Consider the following 24480-nt stretch of genomic DNA (forward strand, 5'->3'; position numbering starts at 1 on the left):
ATATATATATATATATATATGTTGCGAAATAATAATAAAAAAAAAAAGGTGGTGTAGCTTAAATAGTGGAGAGCTCTCATATGGCCGGACAAGTACACTCCACACGCTGCACCTAATTGGATAATCAATCATTTAAATAGTATGATTTATCCCTGTAGATGTAAACTATAATGTCTAACTAGTAAACGAAAAAAAAAAAATATTTTAAAAATCTATTATTTAGATATCAAGTGACTCAGAAAAAAAAGGACAAAAAAAAAAGCATTATTTGATTTATAAATTTTTATGGCCAGACATTAATTTTAGAATTCTTATTTTCAGACATCCAAATTTAGTGCTGCTGTATTAGACGTATATTGTGCACATAATATTTGATAATAATAATTTATTATAAAATTTTAATTTGGTAGATACGATTAATAATATTGAGTACCAATGTCTCTTCGCGCGTCATCTAATGGCCAATTTTGAGCCAAATATTTTTCGCCCTAGACTAGCTGTGTAACATTCTGGATTATGGCCAATTTTGAGCCAAATATTTTTCGCCCTAGACTAGCTGTGTAACATTTCGGATTATAGCGGAAACTTGCGTGGCTGTAACGATCCAGTCCACTAGCAATAATAACTCGTTGGGTCTAACCGCTGGCCCAAAATATTTAAGCCCATTCCTATCCGATGAGGGATTATTGGATGTCATTCCTATCCGATATTCGGATATGGGATTATGGCCCTGACGTCCTCGTCAGGCCAATCACAGATGATGTGGATTATTGCCCTGACGTCCTTGTCAGTCCAAGCACACACAACCCAAGATGTCTCGCTAGCCTTGTCATTCAGACCCTGATATAGTCGGTCACCTTGTCATACAGTAACCTATCACCTTGTCTTTCAGACCCTGACTCAGTCGAGACTCGCCACACATTTTCGGCTGGTGTTGGCTCTGATACCAAATGTACGACCTAGCCCACTAGCAACAATAACTCATTGGGTCCAACCACCGGCCCAAAATGCTTAAACCCAGTTATTATTACTAGTGTCTAAGTATCTTATAAACCCAATAACATTCACATTTCTATCCGATGTGGAATTTTTAGGCTGTGACAGTGGCATGCAAATATATATATATATATATATATATATATATATATATATATATATATATATATATATATATATATATATATATATATATATATTATATATATAAAGCATAAATTCGCCAATCTCAATCTACGGCCTAAAAAGATTGTGATCTGTGGATTGAAGTCAGAAGATAAGAAATCAGTAGGACGGTACACAATGCTCACCCGAGAGACTGTTGAGGGCATGTTTTTAATGCTTGATGGGTGTACTACAGCGTAGAACACCAAAGCCCAAGTAGTTTTAATTTATTTGTACTCCCTGCTGTTTATGGGGCCCTAATTGCTAAAGAGCCCCAAATAAGAGGCCCAAGTGAAAATGCCCGTTTCACTTCGCCTCGAATTCGAATAAACGCGTTTCCGAAGGGCTCTTTTCGTGTCGATTCGATTTCAAACTAGGAGGTGTTGTTCTCTTTCAGGGCTCTACTTAAACCACCACATGTCACCGTTCACAGTCGGAATCTTCTCTAGCCTCCTCTCTCTCTGACTCTCTCTCTCTCTCTCTCGGGTCTCTCCTTTCCTTCCTATTTGAGTCGTTATAACCGCATAAAAAAATTAAAAATTAATATTAAAGCACGCCATCTCCCGGCGAATCCGCTGAATCCCAGCACACCTCTCCATCTTAAAGATTTCCCCCCTTTCGAATCCCAATCCCTCTCTCNATATATATATATATATAAAATTTTATTTATATAAAATACTAATTTTTATTATTTGATTCATAGTCTAACTTTAATATAAAGTCCAACTTAATTATAAAAAGTCTATTCATATGTAAAGTGTCAACCATTAGATCAAAGTCTAATCGGTAAGATCTTATAAATTAATGTTTTACATATATTATTTCTAATCTTTTTAACTTGTTGCTCGTGAGATAGCTCGTGTTCAGTTTGTTAATAATGAATTGAATACGAGCTGAATTTTTTGGCTCGATTTTTTAATAAGCTAGCTCGCCTAGTCGCTTATGCGGCTCGTTGACACCTATGAATGTAAAATGGGTCGGGCCGCCTGGCCAGGCACAACCTCGGCTGGGCTACAGCGTGGTGCCGGCCCGGCCCAAGCTTCAGGCCGTCCTGGGCCTCTCCCCTTGGGCCTAATGGCCGAGCACGGCACGGCACGGCACGACACGGCCCGAAACGGACACAGACAATGCCGGGCCGAGCCAAAGGGAGGCTCGTGGCCTGGCATGACACGGCCTACTTAGACTGGGCCAGCACGGCCCAAAACCTATGGCCCAAGTCAACATTCCTTGGGCCTTGGAATCTGAGCTTCTGTAGCTATCCTCCCAAGGTCTGCCGGACCTTGGGAGGAGACTTTTGGTCCAATGGACTAAACAAACAAGTTTGGTCCATTAGACCAAAAACTATCTCAATTTCTTTTTTAAAAAAATAATAAAAATTTATATATTTCTAAAATAATTAAAAAATTGTTATTTTATGATCATTTTTGTAAATTTAAATTTTTTAATCAAAATATTAATTTAAATAGAAATAATTTATTATTTATATTTTAAATTGTTTATATTTTTTTTAAAAAAATAAAAAGATAAAAACTTTAAAGGGCTGACCTGGAGCACGGGTCAGCTCGGCACGGCTCTTGCCTTCCGGCCCCCTAGGGTCGTGCTTGGCCGAAGACTTAGTAGCTCTGCCTGGCACAGGCCGATCCGAATTTGGAACCAGGCCGACCCCTAGCCCGATTCGGCCCGGCTAATGTGGACCATGCCGGGCTACACCCCCTATCAACACCCCTACCTAAAAATCATTGTCATATTCAACAACTTTCGAATGAGAAATCCTACCTAAAAAGAGAAAATTAAGGTATTGTTTGGTTCGAGTATGAGTAAGAACTGTCTATTTCAGGAATAGGTATAAATTCAGGTATAAGCAAGAATTAGATCAATTTTGCGTTTGGATGAAAATTAAGTTGTTATCGGAAATAAAAAAAAATAGCGTTTTGATAGAGAAGATAAAATAAGAAGGATAATGGGTACTTATAAATAAAAAATAGTGATATTACCCTTTGATTATATTTGAATTTGAATTTGAATTTTTAAATTTTCTATTTATATTTTTAAAATTTAAATTTTAACTTTAAAATTAAAATATTGAATTAAAATTTAAATTTGAAATCTCAAATTTAATTTAAATTTTTAAATTTTAAATTTTTCAACTTTAAATTAAGATAAAAATTAAATTTGAAAAATATAAAGATCAAAATTTAAATTTAAAAAATTTAAAATATCAAATTTAAATTAAAATGTAAAATTTTGAATTTAAATTTGAGATTTAAATTTAAAATTTAATTTCAAATTTTGAAATTTAAAATAAATTTAAAATTTTAAAATAAGAATAAGGTGGGACAATTATAAAAATAATTTATTATAATAAATTTATAAATTTGATAAAAATAATTTTTTAATAAATTTATAAATTTTTTATTATTAATAACTTTATAAATTTTTTTAAAAATTATACTTAAACTTAAATTTAATAAAAATAATTTATTATAATATATAAATATAATTTATTATAATATTTAGATGTGGTACCCCTGGTGTTATGCAGCCGTGAGATTTCAGTATCTGAGGCTCGTCGACACATCTGAAGAGTGTCGGGACAAGTCCGAATCGTTTTGGCGCAAAATGGACGCAAAACGGACTCAGTGCGCGCGAGAGCAGAGTTTTGACATTGAAATCTGCAAAGTGCAGATTTCTGTGCTACGTACCGGTACTACACATGGGAGTACAGGTACCCCTGTATAGATTTTTTTGACTGTTGCTCTCGGGTTGCGATTGTTGATGCGGGTACCGGTACGGCATCGGTCTGGTACCGGTACTCCAGGGTAGGTGAGGGGCCTTTTGGTCTTTTGATGTATCATTCAAACCGATGCCTCCNTATTAATAACTTTATAAATTTTTTTAAAAATTATACTTAAACTTAAATTTAATAAAAATAATTTATTATAATATATAAATATAATTTATTATAATGGAGGATCTAGTATCCCTGGTGTACTGCAGCCTGTGTGATTTCAACACCTGAGGCTTGTCGACACATCTGAAGAGTGTCGGGACAAGTCCGAGTCGTTTCGGCGCAAAATGGCCCAAAACGGACTCAGCGCGACGCGAGAGCAGAGTTTTGACATTGAAATCTGCAAAGTGCAGATTTCTGTGCTACGTACCGGTACTACACATGGGAGTACAGGTACCCCTGTATAGATTTTTTTGACTGTTGCTCTCGGGTTGCGATTGTTGATGCGGGTACCGGTACGGCATCGGTCTGGTACCGGTACTCCAGGGTAGGTGAGGGGCCTTTTGGTCTTTTGATGTATCATTCAAACCGATGCCTCCTAAGCCTTCTTATACATGCAGAGAGCATAGAGAAGGGGTTTTAGCTTGCTGTTCTCTCTCTCCCTCTGGTTTTTGATCGCACTCGAGGAGGTGGTCGCTGTTGGAGCTCGGATCAACGTCGACGTTGCGCCAGTGAGCCGTTCCAGCGTGCGTTCGTTGTAGTAGCGCCGTTGGAGGTCAGGCGAGTTCTTGCCGTCGTTGGATTAGCTTTTGAGGTGGGTTGAAGTTAAATTACTGGAATTTTCGGATTTCCTCCTAAGCCTCAGTTGACAGCATGTATTATTGGATTTTGTATATCATGTTTAATAACTCGAATTCGTGAATTTGTATGTTCTTTGAAATCTGAATTTGGAGCCTAGTTATTGGTTTAAACAAATTGTACATGTTGGACTTGAATTTGACTTAGGAGAAAATCATAACTTCTACACTGTCATTTTTCTAAAAATTATCAGATTTAATTTTAGGAGCTGTAGTTTGTTTGTATCGTCGCAGTTTATAGGCGGTGGATATCCAGAATAGTGTAAAATAAATTTACGCTCGTGCTGGGATGCCGAGTATATTTTTACAGTAGTGTATAGACTGTTCCGGACTGTTGGGTACCGTTGTGGTTGACGGTGGACCCAGTTTGCTGTTTTTGCATCAGATTGTGCCGAGGGTATGTTTATTATAATTATTAGACCAGTTAGACCCTTCTGCTTTGATTAAAGCCTGTGAGAGCCTGATTGAGCTTGGCAGAGATACGCTTGCATACTCGGTTGGGTAGCGCCCACGAGTGCCACTTCGAAGTCGGGCTTTGTGCTGTTGCGTTGTTGTCGTTGTGTCCTATTTGGACTTGTTCTCCACTGACGACCCAGCGTGGTGATAGTTAGTGTAGCTTCAGCAGGCGGGACGGATGTGTTCATAGTCCCTAGTGAGATTAGGTCAGAAATTGCATATTTTCTTCTACAGATAGTTAGTGTTGGATCGTGATAGTATAATGGCATATAGCTATAGAGATTTCCAGCTTTCCTTACTATCATTGAGCATACTTCTGTAGACTTAGTGGGTGAGCCGTTGAGGTCGTAGCGGTACCCACTGAGGACTACTTCTTTTTGCAGTAGTTCTCACACCCAGTTGTTGACCCCTTTTTGCAGAGCCTCCTTCTTCAGTTGCTGCTGTTGCTGATTCTAATCGTGGAAAGGGAGCCGCGAGCTACATCGCTTCCAGTTTTGTTGCTGCTAGAGGAGTACCAGCTACAAGTAGTTTTGAATTTTTGGGTCATGTACATACTGATGTTAGTTCCTCGCTGGAGCGAGGGTTATTATATCTGTAGATTATGTATCTATAATGAACCCGATGTTATTTATATATATTTGTAGTTCTGTTAGCAGCTCTATACTACTGGTTATAGTTTTGTATGATTATATGTACAGGTACAGCTATTGCTTCGTATACAGGAGAAATTCCTTTGTATACGGCGAATTTGTCGACGTGCCTGGAGAAACGAGTAATCCGGGACGTGACATTAAATATAAATAATATGTATTAATATAGTACAATTAATAATTTTATAATAAAAATAATATATTATAATATATAATATATTATATTTATATAATTTAGTTTTAATTTAATTTATAATTTTAATAAAGTTTAAAATTAAATATTGGAATAACAGTATTCTACAAAATGGTGGAATAGTAAATTCCAAGCTATTCCGGAGTAGCCGAAAATAGTAAGCTTTAACCGGAATAAAATATTTCGGCAAATAATCATTCTATTTGGTAGAATAGTGGAGAGTAATTTTTGTTATCCTCGCTTATACTCCAAACCAACCAAGGGAACCTAAAACAGTACACTTGTGATACAACAACACAAAGTAATCATGCAAAAATTGTTTCTGAACCCAACCAAAAGTGATTTTGTTTTACCTTCATGGGAATGTGAGAGATCAGATAGATAGAGAGAGAGAGATCACGAGACCCACTTACACTATCTCTTCTTGTCACCTTCCCTCTGTCCCCATCTCCCCTTCCCCCATCTTCTTTTTCCCTGCTTCTCTCTCACAGAATACATTCCCACACCATCACTCTCTCTCACCATCACCATCACCATCACCATCATCATCTTCTTCTTCTTCTTGTATATATTACAAACCAAGAACAGACCACATTAATGGAGGAGGTGGAGAAAGAAAAGGAGAAGAGCAATATTCCATCAAGTAGTGGCCCAATTGCCAAAATGCCACTCCCAAAATCCCCATCCCTGCAACACCCAGATGCCCAAACTGGTGCAGATCAGCGCTTCAACAATGCCCTCAGAGTTCAGTTCCAGCTCATCATCATCAACTTCCAACCTCTCTCATCTTAATTAGTTCTTTCCTTTCTCTATCTTCTTCTTCATCTCATTCGCTGCATGTTGGATTCAAATTATGTTGCAAACATAAGAACTCGGAATGCATGCCTGCAGGAATTGAAGGACTTGCGCTCACAACTCCACACGGCTGCAGACTACTGCGAGGATGCATTTCTAAAGGCTGAGCGGAAAAAGATGTGAGCCCAACTCTTTACTTCTGATTGTAAATAGCTCATATATGAATAAGGGGTTAATTTCATACAGCTCCCTGTAAACATATCGAATAATAAATATATTCCTACAAAATTTAACTTTTCATATTTATTCATGCAAAAGTCCAATGACATTCGTATTTATTCTTTTGGTTTGTTACTGTTAGAGCATTGTTTATTTTTTAACAGAAGATAAGTAAAAATAATGATATTTTTGCCATCACAAATATATTCTTTCAAAAATCCCTACTGTTAGAATTATGCAAAAACGTTCTTTCAAAAATCTTCAATGGTCATCATCTTTCTTTCTACCATCACAAATACTATAAGAGCAATAAAAAGTTCAATTTACCTCATTCACTAATCAGTGTTTAGAATTTTACACCTTGATTAACTACACTTTTTTAACGGATCCTTACAGCAGGGACATATTTAAAAACTGTAGGTCTTTTGTAGAGATAAATATGAAAAATTAAAAGTTCAAAACTTTGTACGGATATATCTGCTATTCAATATGTTTACAGGGAGTTATGTGCAATTAACCCTATGAATAATCTGGTATCTACTAATCTTTAGTGTTAGTGACAAAGGGTTTGATGGTCGGCACCTGAAGTTCTACATTCGAAAACTAGTTACTTTATATTTCCAGCTAAGATCATTTCAAATAAAAAAGACAATGGAATAATCTCACATCTCATAATTAATAAGAGAGTAGCAAGTTGATATACACTAGTGGGCCTAGAATAGGGTTAACCTTTTAGATTGAATGGATTCATTAGATATGTCACAACTTAATTTGGGCTTATATGGGCTTGGGATGGGCCGAGAACCCCCTATTAAATTGTTGTCTAAGTCGTGTGCGGCGATCGAGTTAATGGCTTTCAAACATAACTTGACATATATGGTTTCTACGCAAGTGATCGTCTAAGTGGTGTGATGCGATTGACTTAAGGGTGCGTTTGGTTCGCGCTATCTTTTAAAGATTCTTAGTAATCCAATGGGAATAAAAAAATATGACGACATTTGGCTAAACGCACTAAGAGCTAATATGGCATTTTCTTGCTCCGCGAAGAATCTTGGAGAGCACGAAGAGCTATGTATGTGACGCGATTGTAGCGGTGATCGATCATCTAGGGACTGTCTCATCAAAGCTCGATGATCGACTGTGTGACAACACTGAAATTGTGCAGACCGAACATAAGATCGACTCTCTGAAACAGGTCAGTTAAAAAGTTTCTGTCATTACAGTAATATCATTTGATCTATGTAATGTTAATGTATTACCAAACTATCACTTAAGAACAAGCGACACTTATAGAGAATATTTTTTTACGAACTCAATGTCCGCATTATGTACATCTTTAAAATTTTACAGAACCTTTGAACGATTTAGAATGAATGCTACAGAGATTTGATCTTGTGCTAATTCTTTTGTATACCCACATATCAGAGGCTTTCGATATGCCAACAAAATGCTGTTGCTGTAGAACTATCGACTCTCCAATGGACCGCCAAGTTACCGCAACATCACAGGCGTTATGTCTCGCAGTGTAAACCTCTCCCCTTGAGTAATGTAAACATATAAATTCTTCAAGAATCTGTTACCGTAGTTGAATATTCGTTGAACTTCGTATCCGCTGAATCTTTTTTTTTTTTTTTTTTTTCAATGAGCAGCAGCTCAGAGAACTGAAAGACAAAACAGCTACTCCAGGTTTGAATTTGTTGCCTTTCAAACCTTTTTTAAAAGTTTTTTTTTTTCTACTTTCTATGTTTCAGTCCAAATTTATCTTCATTGGCAGGAATGAGGATTTAATACCTCTCAAGAACCCATACAAGAAGGATGACCGATTAAAGCTAGCAGATAATCAGCTGGCATCTGCCGCTGTTGCCTTTGCCAAACCCCGTATTCCTCGATCAAGTTCTGGTATGGAAACTAGGAAGATAATATCTGTGGCCAAATCATCGAATAGTTCTTCCTTTAGAACTTGTTTAGATGCATGCATATCTGCATATTCTGTTCGGCATATCCTTCTACTTTAGTTAAGTAGCATATAATATTTGGTAGATGAGAACTATGATCAAATGTCTAGAATAAATATTATATTCCGCATTCAAGTTATATTTTTTTAGAATAAAATAAGTCATCTCATATGTAAAATATGTTATTTACTAAATCATAAATACTAAGATTTCTCAAAGAGCAAATATCAATTATACTAGAAAATGTTTGTAGTGAATAAGTTATTATTGGATATCCTATTGTGACATCTAAGAAGGCCTTAGAGTTAGCACGAAATGCTGAGCTTTTGTGAGAAGAAATGGTGGTCTCAATGTTAGAGAGTAGCCTTTAGTAATTTGTATTTAACATTCCAACTCATATCTGAACTCAAGACTTTTTACAGGCATAAGATGTCGAGGATTCTTTTCCTAATAAAAACTTAACTCGATGAAACTTAATACTTCAATGGTGAATCACAATAAAATTTAAGTACATGTAGGAATTTTTTTTTTTTTTTTATTTTTTTTTTANAGAGATAGGTAGCACGCTACCCGCTTCGTTTATTTCATTTAGAAATAAACTTAGCTGGAAATGTGAGTCAACTAGGATTCGAACTTGGATCTCGGGTACCAACCACCAAGCCCTTTGCCATTTGCTATAGGGACAGTCGGTACATGTAGGAATTATTGACTAGGAAATTGGTTGGAATATATTGATTGTACCCATGGCGGATGCATATATATCTCAGTGGGATCCCGAGGATGATGCAAAATATCCTATTTTTTGGGCCAGTTGAGAAAAATCTTTTAGTTGGGCTTTTTTCTGTATAAATTAACTCCACTTTGGGATTCAAGTTGACCCCAGGTGGAGTTCAATAAATTTTTATATTAGACAAGAATGCTATAGCGGGCCGATGACCCGCTAACTTTTATTTCTTAGCAATAGCAAAAAAGTTAAAAAAGTTAATAAAAAAAAAATCTTAGGCAAAAAGAATACTAACGATTAGTTCACTTTTTTTTTTTTTTTGTATATTTTTTATCCCTTATATATTGATCCCGTGAGAGAAAACTTTTAGATTCGCCACTGGATTGTACGAATGAAACCTGGGCCTTATGTTGATGGCACAGCCGAAAATCTTCTTTGCCATAGAAATTCTCTCCATGTTCTCTTTTTTAACCAATTATGCATTTGCATGTTGGAATTTGACGAAACTAAAAGCTGATCTGGAAAAAAGAAAAAAAAATAGAAAGCTGGTTTTCCAGTTTAATCTTTAACTTTGGCAAATTCAATAATATTTGAGAAAACTCGTCGAGTTTACTAAATTTATATCGTGAATATTAATGATTATGATGAATTTAGTGCTGATTTTTGGAAATTTTGCTTTTACTCAACATTTAAACCTTTAAATTCTAATTTTTGGCTCAAGTTAGATTTGTACATCTATTATTTTTGGCAATCTATTTTTGGCTCAAGTTACATTTCTACATCTATTATTTTATTTATTTGTTTGTTTATTTTTTTTTTCAGGGAGAAAGGTTGGTATGGCGCTCGCCGACCGCGATAGCTCTTCAATGCTAGCGAAATCATTTGGTCTGAAGTTAGAGGTAATAACTGATCTTTAATTCAAACACCTTTAATTATTTACAATTTTCAAATCAAGAAGATTATGCTGATCGAGTGATCGGTACCCCAAAGATCAATACAGAAAGAAATTATGGATGTTACGTTAATAACAGACGATTATGCGGAATATGTAAATTTTCAAATGAATTCCCTTTCTCAAGTTGTAGAATTTCTTTAACTAAAAGTAGAAGAAGAAGAACCAAGTTTTTGGGTAGAGACCTCAATATTTCATTAATAGGGTTCATTTGTAATGCCCCAATAGTTTCATATCGGATGAAAAAGAGATTCTGATTAGGAATATATGGGTTCTCGCACCTTAATAATAATAATAACTAGGCTTAAACATTTTGGGTTAGTGATTTGGGCCCAATGGATTATTATTGCTAGCGGGTCGGCCTGTTACATTTGATACTAGAGCCGAATAGCGATCGGAGGTGTGAGAGCTAAGCACTGTGCGGCGCATCTATGATCGGATTTGGATCTGACGAGAGGGTCAGGATTTAAACGGAGAGAGTTTGTAATGTCCCACCCACAAGTTTCATCCATAGATGTACTGTATAAAAATAATATAAAAGCACGCAGCGACCAATATAGATTCCCAGTTTTATTTGGAATTCTCATTTTTCTATACCGTCTTTGAGAATTTTTTATATAATGCAAAATTTCTTGAAATGGGCATGATTTTATGAGTAAAAATTCCAAAATAATTGTTTGAAATTTAGATGATTTTTTTGAATTTTTTCTAAGTTGATATGCTCAACAAATAAATAAGCAAAAAAGGATTTGGTATGAGAATATAACTACTTGCTCCTACAAGCGCGCCGAAACAAAACTATAACAAGATTGATAGTGCTCTTAAGATACTAGCCATTCATTTTCTTCATGCAATGTTTAGACTTGAACAATTTACTGCCTTTTTCTTTGAATATTCAATAAGAATAAGGAAATGAGATAGTGATTGTTTGATTATTCCTGCAGGATTTTCATCTACTGGGAGGTGGACACAAAAAGAAGAATCTCTTGTCATTTCTCAGGATGAGAAAAAGAAAGACATGAAACCAAGCATTATTAGGAGGCCATGATGTTTAGATCTCTTTATCACAACCTGAGAACCTGCATTTGCACTATTTGGACTTGAATCTTCAAATGGTTCAAAGAAAGAGATTGTTTATGATGATCCTTGGATGCCAACTTATTATATTACCCATATGATGACATAACCATGGAATCTGGCTATGTAGGAACTAGGAAGTAACATGATTGAATGTAAAATATTAGAAAACACAATGCTCTCAAGCTTTTGGAATAATTGGTTATTTTGTATTAGAGCAACAAATCCTGTGTTCGAATCTTAGCTGACTCTTAGTCTTATTTAATTTCCTCCCTTTTAAAGTATTTAAGTCTCAGGTCTATTAAAAAAGATTACTAGTACAGACATAAGGAAGAGCGTTGAATATAAAGTATTGAAAACACCAGTAAATTAATCAAAACTGATAGAATTTTTATTTATATTTACAAAACCTCCCTCTTTTGAAACGATCTTTAATTTATGCTTCAATTGTAGTTTTTTAACCTTATATTCTATTTTGCGATAAAAATGGCCTGTTTATCTTTTTAACCCAACTATTTTCTGTTATTGTATTCTTTAATTGAACATTCACTTATAATTGCAAATTTCATAGCTGCACAGTAAGTTTCCCAAGAATGAACAAATTTTGTGGCTTGAGTAAGCTGCTAGTGATGAAGGATAAAACCTCAATGCAGTACATTTTATTATGACAAGAGCTGAGAAAGATGCAACATTTTCATCTACTCTTGCATACTGTAGTGGATTATCATGAAAAAGAGTAAAACAAAGAAGATGTTTAATTTAAATTGTCTCCTCTAAATTAGCTCAATCTAGCAAAGTGAAAATGCAATTTAGCTTTTTTTTTTTCTCTCTCTCTCTCTCATATTGCAGTGACATCATCATTGCAAGTTTTGAGTATTTCCTGTAGAAATAACCATATTACTCCTGTTCCTACAAAATGACAACATATATTTCAGTGCCTTAAAATGGTCATTTTACCAAAAAGTGTCAATAAATGTTGTTACAGGCTTGCAGCTAGTGAATTTTGACTCAGTATAAAGGGCAAGTTGAGGGACTAAGTCTTTAAGCAAAAATTCATCCACCAAGTAGCAATATCAGCATATTACATGACATTATCTTCTTTTCTTTTGGGTAGAAAAAATATATTGATATTATTATTGTGACACCTTATAATTTAGAATAGTCTTATATATAAAATATAATATGGTTAAATCTTTTAACTTGGCTATATCATCTTGGGAGGTAGTTGGATCCAAAAAGATAAGATGGTTAAGCGTGTCAGAGCTAGAATAATTTTAGGATGGATGATCCACTGGGAAGCGGGGCGTCACAGTTGGTTTAAGAGTCGATTACCCGTCGGAAGAGTCTCGACTGACGACTGAATAAAGCACGACTCTCCAATTGACAACCCCAACTAACGATTGTCGTGGGTAGAGCGCGGCTTCCCACAAGAACGGCTAAAACTAACGATATGAGTCTTATATCGCCTAGTATTTGTAGCGAGTATACTTGAGTCTGACGAGAACTTTAAGACAGAGAGAGAGAGAGAGAGAATGTAACATTCCAGAGCTAGAGTTGTTCTAAGATGGATGACTTCTTGAAAAGCTAGGTGTCGCAATTAAGATCTTATTCTGCGGTGCTCATAGAAATTTGACCATCAACTTCATAATGTTGGCGTTCTCTGCGTTTTGAGAAAGATCTACTCGAAACTACCGTTCAACCACCTACCAATCTCAAAAGGATGTAGGAGTAGCCTGCATTAAGCAAACTTATCTTGATACACAATCACACTCTCAGTTCTACTTATTAAGAAAATAATCTTAACACCATATACTCTACTTTTTGGCCTAAGTGGATAATGGCACGTAATTACTTACTCGTATCTTGTCGTCTCACAGTTTATCGATCATGGAGATTAATCACATTTTCTCTTGTGGCGGCTCATACATTCTTCAACTTTTCCTCTGCCAGATTTGAAACAACTCAAGGTCAGTCGAGTTAGGATTATGGGCATTAATAAGGTCTTAAGAGTTAGATTGCTACAAGATAAGAGTATTAAGGATAACATGTCAACATTTTGATGTGAGGCTCCAGATGGTACATATATGAGATATAATAAGGCTAAAACTCTTAACCCGCTACAACATTTTAGACGGTGGCTAGACTCAGGTTAAGAGAGTTAAGGGTGCTAGAACTACAGTAGTCCTAAGATGGATGACCCTTAGAAAGCAGGGCGTCCCAGTTAGTATCAGAGACAATTACTAGTCGGAAGTGTGAGATGAGTCTCCGCTAATCCAGGTTATACAGCGGAGAGAGCGAAACTCTCATGCTGATAACTGTTGTAGGTAAACCGCAATTGTCCCACAAGGTCGGTTAAGACTAGCGAGACGAATTTGATACCGCATGATGCTTGTGAGTCTGAACCTGACGAGCACGTTAGGGCTTAAAGAGGGAAAGAATGTGAGATTCTAGATAGTCCTACATATAAGAAATAATAAGGCTAAAATTCTTAACCCGGCTATAGTATTTTGGGCCGTAACTAGTCCCAAGAGGTTAATAGAGTTAAGCGTGTTAGGATTAGAGTAATCCTAGGATGGATAACGCTTGGGAAGTTGGGGCGTCATATCTGATGACTAAGAATGTTAAATCCAGTGGATTTGTCAACAATTCACCTCTTCTCTTTTCCTCAATGCATGAGTGAAATTGTACTAAAAAGGGGCATGGAAAAGGAGCACAAGAGAGGAAAGATCAAGGAGTTAATCATCGGGGAAAGAACAAAAGAACAATAGTAATGCTCCATGCATGGCTCTGTTTTGTAGCTTTCTTAAAAAACCTGCATGTTATCATTCCTCATCTACCATTCCTCACCTAACTAATTCCACAACTCTCTTAGCCACTCAACAGTGTGGCTATGTGTTGGGGGAGAGAAAGGACTATCCAATCTTTGTTCCCTTCTGTGGCAGAAATATCTAATCTGATATTAGAGATTTACTTGCAATTTTACACTGTTGATTGGATATATCAACTCTCTTTTACACCGTTTTGCTAATGGTCGATATAAGATATGTCGTGGACCGGATCGAATCTGAATAGTTAATACACTATACCCATACCTTAAAAAGAAATAGGTAGGAAAAAAAACGTACCTTATCCATTCAACTTCGGGTGGGTTTTCGGTCTTGGTATTTAAGTTACTAATGTACCCATCAGGTATGGATCACGGTAGTAACTACTCATATACTACCCACTTAAGATCGGGTATGAATTGAATGCATATATTCATATGTATATCCATGGCATAAAACACAAGTATTTATTGTATGATAAGTTCAAATAAAAATATGAAATTTGCAATAGTTACTCATGTATCAATTACTCTAAAATATGTAAAATCACCACTTAAACTCATACAACAACAAAAAAATTAAAATTATATCGATAAATCTAAACACATATAACATAATTGCGTGAAATACATAAAACTAGTCAACATAATATATATCATAAGTCGAAAACACATGTACCTACTACAATATAGTTAAAACAGATGCAAGATAAATTTGAAACATTACAGTGAAAAAATAAGTATCAAGTTTTTTTTTATTTGTTTTAACTTAACAGTCGAGTATTTTACCAGGTTCGGGTCTAGGTCCGAGTTTGGGTCCAGGTCCGGATATGAAAACGATTCTGGGCCCTACCAACCAAAGGATGGGTCTAAGTCGGATCTGAATCGGGTATGGATATAAGGCATCCAGATCTATAGCCGAAACTTCAATGGGTAATTTTTCTTACCCATATACTATCCACTTTTAAACGGGTTCATATCGGATTCAGATAGAGTTCAGGGCAGGTACAGAAAATCAAGTATTTTGGACATTTCTAGTTGACATGGGTAAATAGTTCAACAGTTTAATCAAGCATTCCGGTGAGCACATTCAAAATTTCCAAAGTCTAGCCCCTTTTAATGATTTGAATCCGGAAAGAATTAGGACTAACTAGGAAGCAAAATCATTGAATTGATTGGTTTTTCTACCTATGTTATGGTGAAGGAAAAAGCCAATAAAGGAATTTATTAACTGACAACTACATGCTACTAAAGAAAGAATCAACAGGGCCTATCTCTCTATAACATTCTCCAGATCAACAAGTCATTTGCTTGCAGTATTTTACATCTTTCAGTAACCTGTAAAGAAAAGATCAATCAGATACATATGTAACTGGAATAGCGAAAATTTAAAGCCATCGATTTGAATCTAATCTACATGACTGGAACTCTCATCAGTTTCTCAAGATAAGTATGAAAAGTCGCTGGAATTTTATAGAGTTACAGTGGATTGTTCAGCTCGACAAATGTTCATAGTCGCTATCGATTTTGTTTTCTTCATTAACAGACACTATTTCTCAAAGGTAATAATGTCAAGCAATCAGTTAGCTAGTAGTGTAAATTCTTCACTGTACCGAAAGGTTATCGGTACAATTTAGCGACTCCATATGAGGACAATCATTCATACATTTTTACATGTAGGAGTGCAAACAAAAGGCCACCTTTTACAGCTGCACACAATCTCCATTTATGCTTACTAGAAGTATGTATGTTCATACATGTTCTAGTCTCCTGATTGATTCTCATGACCTCTTACTCATAAAATCGAGGATATAACTCGCGATTTCCAAAGGACCATAAGCTTAAATAGAATTAATGAGTTGTTATTAACAAAGACCATATATAAGGCTTCAACATACGGTAATTTTCGCATGGTATCATGTGTTACATCAACATCTGTCAACCTTAAAATTTTCACAACTGGGCCGCTAACATTTGCAGTTGCAATCTTACATATTCTTTCTCTTAAATTCCATTAAATCAGGCTAGGAAATAAGATTGCAATTGCATGCAATTGTTAGGGATCGAACTGCAGTAAGCAAAAAGATTGGGGACCAAAATGAATTCACCTGCAGAGGTTGGGGACCCCTAAAGCATATGTTGCTGACACTACCAACCTTAGATATGCATATTCACTTTCCTAGCAATTTCAAGTGTGAGAATCTCTAGTTGTTACACAACTCCATTGGCTTTCTTATCGCAGACCGTCTATAGAAACCTAAATTCATAGGATGTTGGCACAAAAAAGAGTCAATAAAGAGAGAGAAAGTGAAGAACACAAGTGATTTACGATGTTCAACTTTGAAGCCAATATCCGGAGAGATTATGGAAATTTTACATTAATCAAAGTGGATTATGAAGATGCTGGTCTCTCACAAACCTTTACCGCCAAACACGCCAAATTTTCTCTTAATTAAGTAATGAAAATGGGCATAAATGTTTATAAACAAGGAAATCACAGCAGGTTTGGAAAAAAACCTCATGTATTACCCAAAAGATCTATCAAGTAGGAAACAAATTTCCTTCCTTCTCGGGCCCATTTGGTATTGAGATTTTGAGGATTGCCTAGCGTACCCAAAAGATCTATGTAGTACGAACCATTTGGTGTTGAGATTTTCCTAGCGTATCTAAAAGATTTATCTAGTAGGAAACATGTCCAGGAATATATATTACCGAATTAATAGGTAGGTGTTGAAGGTGGGGATTAAACTCACAACCTCACAGAATGAAGAAATTTAGAATTGACTCTGATACCATATTACCCAGAAGATTGATCTAGTAAAAAACGTGTCTATAAATATATATTACCACCTCGCTAATTCTGTTGGGCAAAAATAAATTGAAACTACAGTACGTAGAGATGTACTTCTCTGTTTTCTGACGGGATTAGCATACCTTAAAAGAATTAGTGGTTGTGCACAATGCGTTATTATTTACAGAAACAAACAAAATATTTTTCTAATATAGTTTCTCACCATACACAACACATTCTACCTGCAATTCCAATCGGATACTTCGCTTTCTTCTCTCAAGTATCTTGGGCCAACAAATAAATTAGACTAGGTCAATAATTGGAAACACATACAATAAGATTAAAGACAAAAAGATTAAATCTGAGTAATGCAAAATAATTAAGATGGTTGGATCACCCTAATTTCCTTTTTACTTCAGGGTTTACTTGGGTGACCATAAGAGTACAAAACATAGGTGGCTTTCTCACTTTCATAATGTATTCATGACCATACAACACATTCTTCCTACATAACTACCTTTCAATCCTAACAGCCTCCCTTCACTAATAACTCCTTTTTCTCTGAATAATTCCCTTTGTTTTTGTGCTCTTTACTTCACCTTACAAATTATAAACAACACTAACCATCCATCCTCTCATATATACTAGCACATGCTCTCATTCATGTTCCTCCATATTTATTACCTCCACTTCCTTTCTATTTTGCTGTAGAAAGCTTCTAAGTTAAAGAATGGACAACAACAACTACAACAACTCACACACAAAGAACTATTTCGCTTCGCCCGCGCTCTCCCTGTCACTCGTCAGTACCACCATCATCTTCTTTTCTTTTTCTTTTTTTTTTTTATTTTATCATTATGGTATTGTTATATCAGGCATAAACAAATAAACCTTTCCTTCTTTCTCGTATTTTTGTAATTCATGCCATTATCAGGCAGGGGTGTTTCGAAATGCGGGGGCGGTTGCAGCAGCGGAGGTGGAGGAAGGGGACGAGGGGAGCGGAGGCGGGGGGTACTGCAGAGTGGATCAAGTGGAGAATAGCAGTGAGAATAATGGGCTAGCAGGGCAGTCGGATGACGAGGAGGGGATTGACGGCTCGGCGGAAGAAGATGAGGAGGTTGAGAATAAGAAGAAGAAGAAGAGGAAGAAGTACCACAGGCACACTGTTGAACAGATTAGAGTAATGGAAGCGTGAGTTAAAATTCTACATACATATATAGTGACTACTACACCCTCATGCATGTCTCTCTAGTATATATAGTGACTACATTCCCATGCATGTCTCTCCAGTATGGTGACTACATTATCATGCATGAGAATGCAGTCACTGTATATATATATATATATATATATATATATATATATATGAAGGGAAAATTTTGTCGTACTAAAACAGAAATAAGAATAGATCAAATACCTGCAAAGAACTTTTCAATAGAGGAACTCATCATCATAACAATTCTTCTTGTCCAATACTTCTCTACCATTCAGCTATATATATATGTAAAAAACAAAGCAAATATTAAGAGAAAAATGGAAAAGAGTAATTAAGACGAGAATAATAATTCTATGCTGAAATGTTGAATTAGGCTTCAAGAACATGCTTGGTTACTGCATGGGTGCTTTGTCTTCAAAGGAATTTTACCACCTAATGTTTATAATGTTTGGCACAAATTTAATCTCTATTTTATCTGCCCTTGTACTAGTTCAATCACTCTTCTATGTCAAAGATATATATATGAGACCATCCATCACATTTACGAACTAATAATAGCATATACTTTGAATTCAAAACCCAAAAGAATTAATTTGGAGTTCCTAGAAATGATATGATTATACATCAGTTATAGTCAACTACTCGGTCCACAAATCATAAAAAATGGCAAATAATTTGCATGATTTTGCAAAATTATTCCTCTTATTCTAAGAAGAACCTCAGTATAACCTTCCATCACAACAAATTCAACTATGGAACTGTAGTATTGAATATAATCCTAACATAATAGTTCCTTTTTCTTTTCCCTTCATGTGGAAGAACAGCTTATTCAAAGAGTCACCACATCCAGATGAGAAGCAGAGACAGCAGCTAAGCAAGCAGTTAGGCCTTTCACCCAGGCAAGTCAAGTTCTGGTTTCAGAATCGGCGGACACAGATCAAGGTATTGCTTCAAAAGATCAATTGAATCTATATTTGCTATGAGTTTTTAGCTAGAAGAAACTGGAAAATTTACACAAATCGAATATGTTCTCACTTTTGATTTCATTACTCGAACATTCAACTTTAATCCGGGAAACTCTTACAATGGTGCTTTTAATCGGCACAATTCTACTAAAACAAACTATTATATGATAGCTTTCATGTGTCACTTCTTTCAGATTGTAAAATAAAGGAAGGACTATTGGTACATAGAGCAAACGTCAAGGGCTAAATTGTTATAATTGAAGCTAAAAAAACAGAATTGTAATCCAAGTCAAACTCTATTGACTAATTCTGTACTTACACCTAAGAAAGTACTTTGTCAAACTAGAATTAATAGCAAATTAAACATAGTAACAAATAGTGAATTGCAATTCAGTTTATTCAATGGCCGATGAGATTTGTTATGAATTTATCAGGCAATTCAGGAGCGACACGAGAACTCACTGTTGAAGTCCGAGATGGATAAACTGCGGGAGGAAAACCGCGCCATGAGGGAGACAATCAAGAAAGCTTGCTGCCCTAACTGCGGCTTTGCCACCTCAAACAATGACACTGCAATGACTACCGAGGAGCAGCAACTCCGCATCGAGAACGCCAGACTCAAAGCAGAGGTTTCTGTGAATTGGATCCGTGATTTCTCTCCAATTTTGCCTCCGCATAATCTTTCTGATATTTTCCTTTCATAGATTCTACACTTTCTCAGCTAGATATATCTTTATTAATAGCACTAATAGGCTGGTCAATAACGAGGGGAACAACTCAAACTTATTGTGCCATCCAAAATCACCTCTCTTAAACTTGTTGCAATAGGACTTCATAATCATCATAGTAATACTTCATCTATAGCTTTACCAGATGAAATTTTTATTAATCCTTACATTAATATCTTCAATTGCTGCTTTTATAATTTGCTGTTAAGTAACTCTTGTGGGGCATTTTGACATGTAGATCGAAAAACTGCGAGGAATGCAAGGAAAGGTCGCGGATGGAGCTTCTTCGCCAAGTTCTTCATTCTCTGCAGGCACCAACCAAAACACCAAAAGCTCTTTTGATTACTACACTGGCTTCTTTGGGCTCGAGAAGTCGAGGATCTTAGAGCTTGTCAACAGTGCCTTAGATGAGCTCACAAAGATGGCCTCTTACCGAGAGCCATTGTGGATCCGAAGCATTGAGACTGGCCGAGAAATACTGAACTATGATGAGTACATTTGTCAATTCTCGCCTGATACATCTCAAAATAAGCAACCCAAGATATCAATTGAGGCTTCTAGAGAGAGTGGGATTGTCTTTCTCGACATTGCGCGTCTAGTACAGGCTTTCATGGATGTGGTATGATAAATTGACTTTGTAGTAGCTAATTCTTCAAGTTACATCACACTCCTTAATTTCCGTAATACATGAGTGAAAAAGAGAAAATAACTGTTATGTCAATCTACGAATAACAATCAAGGCTTAGCCTAGCAATTGGTACCACCTGCTTTCTTGTGAGAGGTCACCAGTGAAAACACTGGCTTCCTTTACTGTATAATAATTTTTTTTGAAAAAAAGAAGAGGCTACTCAAACAAAAGGAAAAGATGATTTGATTCCAAGAATTTATATTGGATTCTGTGAACCAACTTAATGTAGCTAGACATTTGCCAGTTTTGACTGTAAAAATATCTACGTACTCTCAGAATCAATGGAAGGAGCTATTTCCTTGCATGATATCGAAAGCAGCAACTCTCGACGTTATATATGCTGAGGAGAGTGAAAATAGAGATGGAACAATACAACTGGTAAGCTCTATATAAGTCACCATGAACATGTGCATAGAATTCATACCCAGAAATCGGAATTCTATGTTATTTCCAGAATTTTGTTCTCTATACAGAAATATATTTAACATATTGAACTTTCAAACAACTTGCCTGATAAACTCCTCTAGATCATCAAATCAGGAGAACAAAAGATATATATGCTCTCACTGATTGAAATTGCAGATGTTTGCAGAGCTCCAAATGCTCACACCTACAGTGCCAACGAGGGAATTGTACTTTGTTCGGTACTGCAAGAAACTGACCCCGGATAGATGGGCCATTGTGGATGTGTCGGTCGATAAGATTGAGGAGAACATAGATGCATCTCTCGAGAAGTGTCGAAAGAACCCTTCAGGATGCATAATAGAGGACCAAGCAAATGGCCATTGCAAGGTAAGGATATGAAATTTATCGTGTTGAAGTTATTTCTTCGTAAATCTTGGAGTGATTGACCTGCCCATTTGCACCATGATTTGGAAATTTCAGTTTCAACTTTTTCTGGTTTCAGACTGACAATTCTGAAAACTCCATTTGTTTCAGACTAAGTTTTGATGGTTTAATGAAAAATTAGGTACTAGCAATTACAAAATTTTAAGTATCCCTATGAAGCCCAACCGTTGATTTGATATTTATATTCAGATGATAAACAGTAGCAAAACATCACATATCCACTAACACTGAGCAACACCAGGCAGACATCGGAAAAATTCCGTAAAATCGATCAAAACAGCACATAGTCCAGCACATCGAAACTGATACTGACTTAAACAGGAGAAATCCACTTGAGAGCATTTTCTAACTATTCTTTGGACCACACTTGGCTCTCTACCTTAATTAGGTTACTTGGGTGGAACACATTGAATGCCAAAAGATCGCAGTTCCAACAATGTATCGATCAATAGTTATAAACGGCCTCGCATTTGGCGCTAGGCATTGGATGGCAACGCTACAACTCCACTGTGAGAGGATCGTCTTCTTCATGGCAACTAATGTTCCAACCAAGGACTCCAATGGTAACTATCTCCACGAGAAACAACCAAAAAATTTAAGCAACTGTTTTATTGTCTACTTACAGATTGCTTTCCTTTAGGAGTCTCAACATTGGCAGGAAGAAAGAGCATTCTGAAGCTCGCCCACCGAATGTCCTTGAGCTTCTGTCATAACATCGGCGCATCTCGGTACAATACCTGGCAAAAGGTCTCAAAGGGAGGAGAGGATATTAGGGTTACAACAAGAAAGAACATCAATGAACCTGGAGAGCCCCAAGGACTTGTTGCTTGTGTTGTTCTTTCGACGTGGCTTCCTCTTTCCTCCATTGCTCTCTTTGATTTCTTGAGGGATGAGTCACGAAGAACTGAGGTGAGATATGGTCTGACTTTACAGTAAATACCAATCAGAAGCTGCAAAAGAGTATACAAATTTTCTGCTGTGAATTTCAGTGGGATATCACGCTGTCTGGAAGCCCTACTCAAACAATTGTGAATTTGGCGAAGGGTCAACACCGCGGGAACTCGGTTACAGTCCACGTAAGTTTAACTGGAAAAACTTTGGTATAGCCCAATTTCTCTTGACCTTCTAATATTTCACTAGTCCAAGGTTAATTCTAATGGTCGCATGGCAGGTTACAAGACTAAAGTAAAAATGATCAACAAGATTATGAATTAAATGTCCTTTGTGACATTTTAATGATTATTTTCACATGCTTACTTCTAACTGTAAACCTAGCAATTAAAACAACAACAAAAGAAACATCTGCATTGAACATACTATCACAATGGAACATGTTGCATGAACAATATCATATAACACCAACTAAGTTCAATTCTTATTCCAAATTTCAGAAGATGAAGTCAGCAGAAAAGACCAACAAGTGGCTTCTTCAAGACAGCAGCACAAATGCTTACGAATCGATTGTAGTATATACTGAACTGGATGCTGATAGCTTGCAATCTGTTATGACCGGGTGCGATTCTAGCAAGGTGGCTGTATTGCCATATGGGTTTTCAATACTTCCTGATGGGCTCGAGACGAAACCCCTTCTGATTACAATGAGAAAGGAGGAGAAAAGCTCAGAAGGAGGATCATTACTCACAGTGGCATATCAATTCCATGCAAATTCCTCGCCTTTAGCTAAGCTGACCACTGAATTTGTGGAAAATGTGACTAGCCTTGTGTCGTGCACGTTGCTTAACATTAAGAAGGCCTTTCAGTGTGAGGATGGATGATTGTATGGCATAAGTGCACCATCAGAAAACTTTGGAATTCCAATTGAATGTACATAGATAATAGATCACTGTATGAATTTTTAGTTACAGGATTGCATATTGAGTAAGATTCCAAAGCGAAAAAAGAATAGGACAAGTCATAGATGAGATAACTTATTTTGCTAAGCCAATGTCAGAATATCGACAACTACTATTTCTCAGAAAAAGGAACAACAACAATAAAGCAACTATAACTCACCATTTCATAAGTATGATGATGATTTTCGAACTGTCTTTTGTTTTGTTTTCCTGGTTATTTCTAGACACAACTGACCTTGAAACACTAACAATTCATAGCTCATCAACACCTTCAAAACAAAAGAGGAAAAGAAAAACCACAAGAAACCTTGGTCCCAGTTGCCAGCAAGCTATCTCCATGTCAGCAATCCTGGTCCAAGTCAGTAAAATCTCCCTGTCAAAGTAGCTCGCGATCTACTTTGATTCAAAGGGCAAACAGGTTTAGTTTGGCAAAACACAGGCTTGATCTCTACTTCTTCCAGTTCTACCTCACATAATTGCATCCAGAAAATGCAATCCAAACTCTATATATATATATATATATATAAAAGATCTTAATGAACGGCAAAAAGGAACTGAACTCATGCGCTTCTTAATTACAATAACTTCTCTCCAACCAATTGCATGAAGTCACAGCCAAATTTGTACCAAAGCAGCACATGTTTAACAGTTAACACAAAAAGAAAAACTAGTAATTAGCACAAAACAATCTGCTCGCAAATTCATTCAAGCAAAATATATGTTTAGCTGATTCATCACCTACGATGGCTTCAAACAAATAATGATATGATCATTTCTAATGGTTTTCTGAAACCCGGTA

At 36.2% G+C, this 24480-nt stretch overlaps 2 protein-coding genes and 1 long non-coding RNA gene across 4 annotated transcripts; 2 read left to right on the plus strand and 1 right to left on the minus strand.

The window, feature by feature from the left end:
- On the plus strand, positions 6538-12010 carry LOC109716967 (probable protein ABIL5). Its single transcript, XM_020242596.1, has 8 exons — positions 6538-6789; positions 6937-7019; positions 8107-8254; positions 8485-8584; positions 8709-8745; positions 8834-8958; positions 10561-10637; positions 11635-12010. The coding sequence occupies exons 1-8, from the start codon at positions 6643-6645 to the stop codon at positions 11710-11712; spliced, it is 795 nt and encodes a 264-aa protein (XP_020098185.1). The 5' UTR covers positions 6538-6642; the 3' UTR covers positions 11713-12010.
- On the minus strand, positions 12589-17243 carry LOC109716968. Its single transcript, XR_002218089.1, has 3 exons — positions 17109-17243; positions 13624-13710; positions 12589-12676 (listed from the first exon to the last, which is right to left on the minus strand). It is a non-coding gene; the product is annotated as an uncharacterized LOC109716968 (long non-coding RNA).
- LOC109717255 (homeobox-leucine zipper protein GLABRA 2) lies at positions 17845-23790 on the plus strand. 2 transcript variants are annotated; one of them, XM_020242924.1, is made up of 11 exons: positions 17846-18184; positions 18317-18573; positions 19423-19540; positions 19998-20192; positions 20530-20910; positions 21256-21357; positions 21562-21771; positions 22217-22391; positions 22469-22737; positions 22818-22904; positions 23220-23790. In XM_020242924.1, the coding sequence occupies exons 1-11, from the start codon at positions 18113-18115 to the stop codon at positions 23601-23603; spliced, it is 2250 nt and encodes a 749-aa protein (XP_020098513.1). In that variant the 5' UTR covers positions 17846-18112; the 3' UTR covers positions 23604-23790. The 2 variants fall into 2 exon arrangements, with proteins under 2 accessions (XP_020098514.1, XP_020098513.1); XM_020242925.1 differs by lacking the exon at positions 21256-21357 and having other exon boundaries at positions 17845-18184.

The sequence above is a fragment of the Ananas comosus genome, linkage group 11, assembly GCF_001540865.1.
Source record: "Ananas comosus cultivar F153 linkage group 11, ASM154086v1, whole genome shotgun sequence".
Taxonomy (NCBI): Eukaryota; Viridiplantae; Streptophyta; class Magnoliopsida; order Poales; family Bromeliaceae; genus Ananas; species Ananas comosus.

Bases quoted from the DNA above. Each gene is read 5' to 3' on its own strand.
- LOC109716967 (XM_020242596.1), top strand. From the start codon at position 6,643: ATGGAGGAGGTGGAGAAAGAAAAGGAGAAGAGCAATATTCCATCAAGT. The intron at 6,790-6,936 runs GTTCAGTTCCAG...GCATGCCTGCAG, and splicing joins GCTTCAACAATGCCCTCAGA to GAATTGAAGGACTTGCGCTC. The intron at 8,255-8,484 runs GTCAGTTAAAAA...CCCACATATCAG, and splicing joins AGATCGACTCTCTGAAACAG to AGGCTTTCGATATGCCAACA.
- LOC109717255 (XM_020242924.1), top strand. From the start codon at position 18,113: ATGGACAACAACAACTACAACAACTCACACACAAAGAACTATTTCGCT. The intron at 21,358-21,561 runs GTAAGCTCTATA...TTGAAATTGCAG, and splicing joins GAGATGGAACAATACAACTG to ATGTTTGCAGAGCTCCAAAT. The intron at 22,738-22,817 runs GTGAGATATGGT...TGTGAATTTCAG, and splicing joins ATGAGTCACGAAGAACTGAG to TGGGATATCACGCTGTCTGG.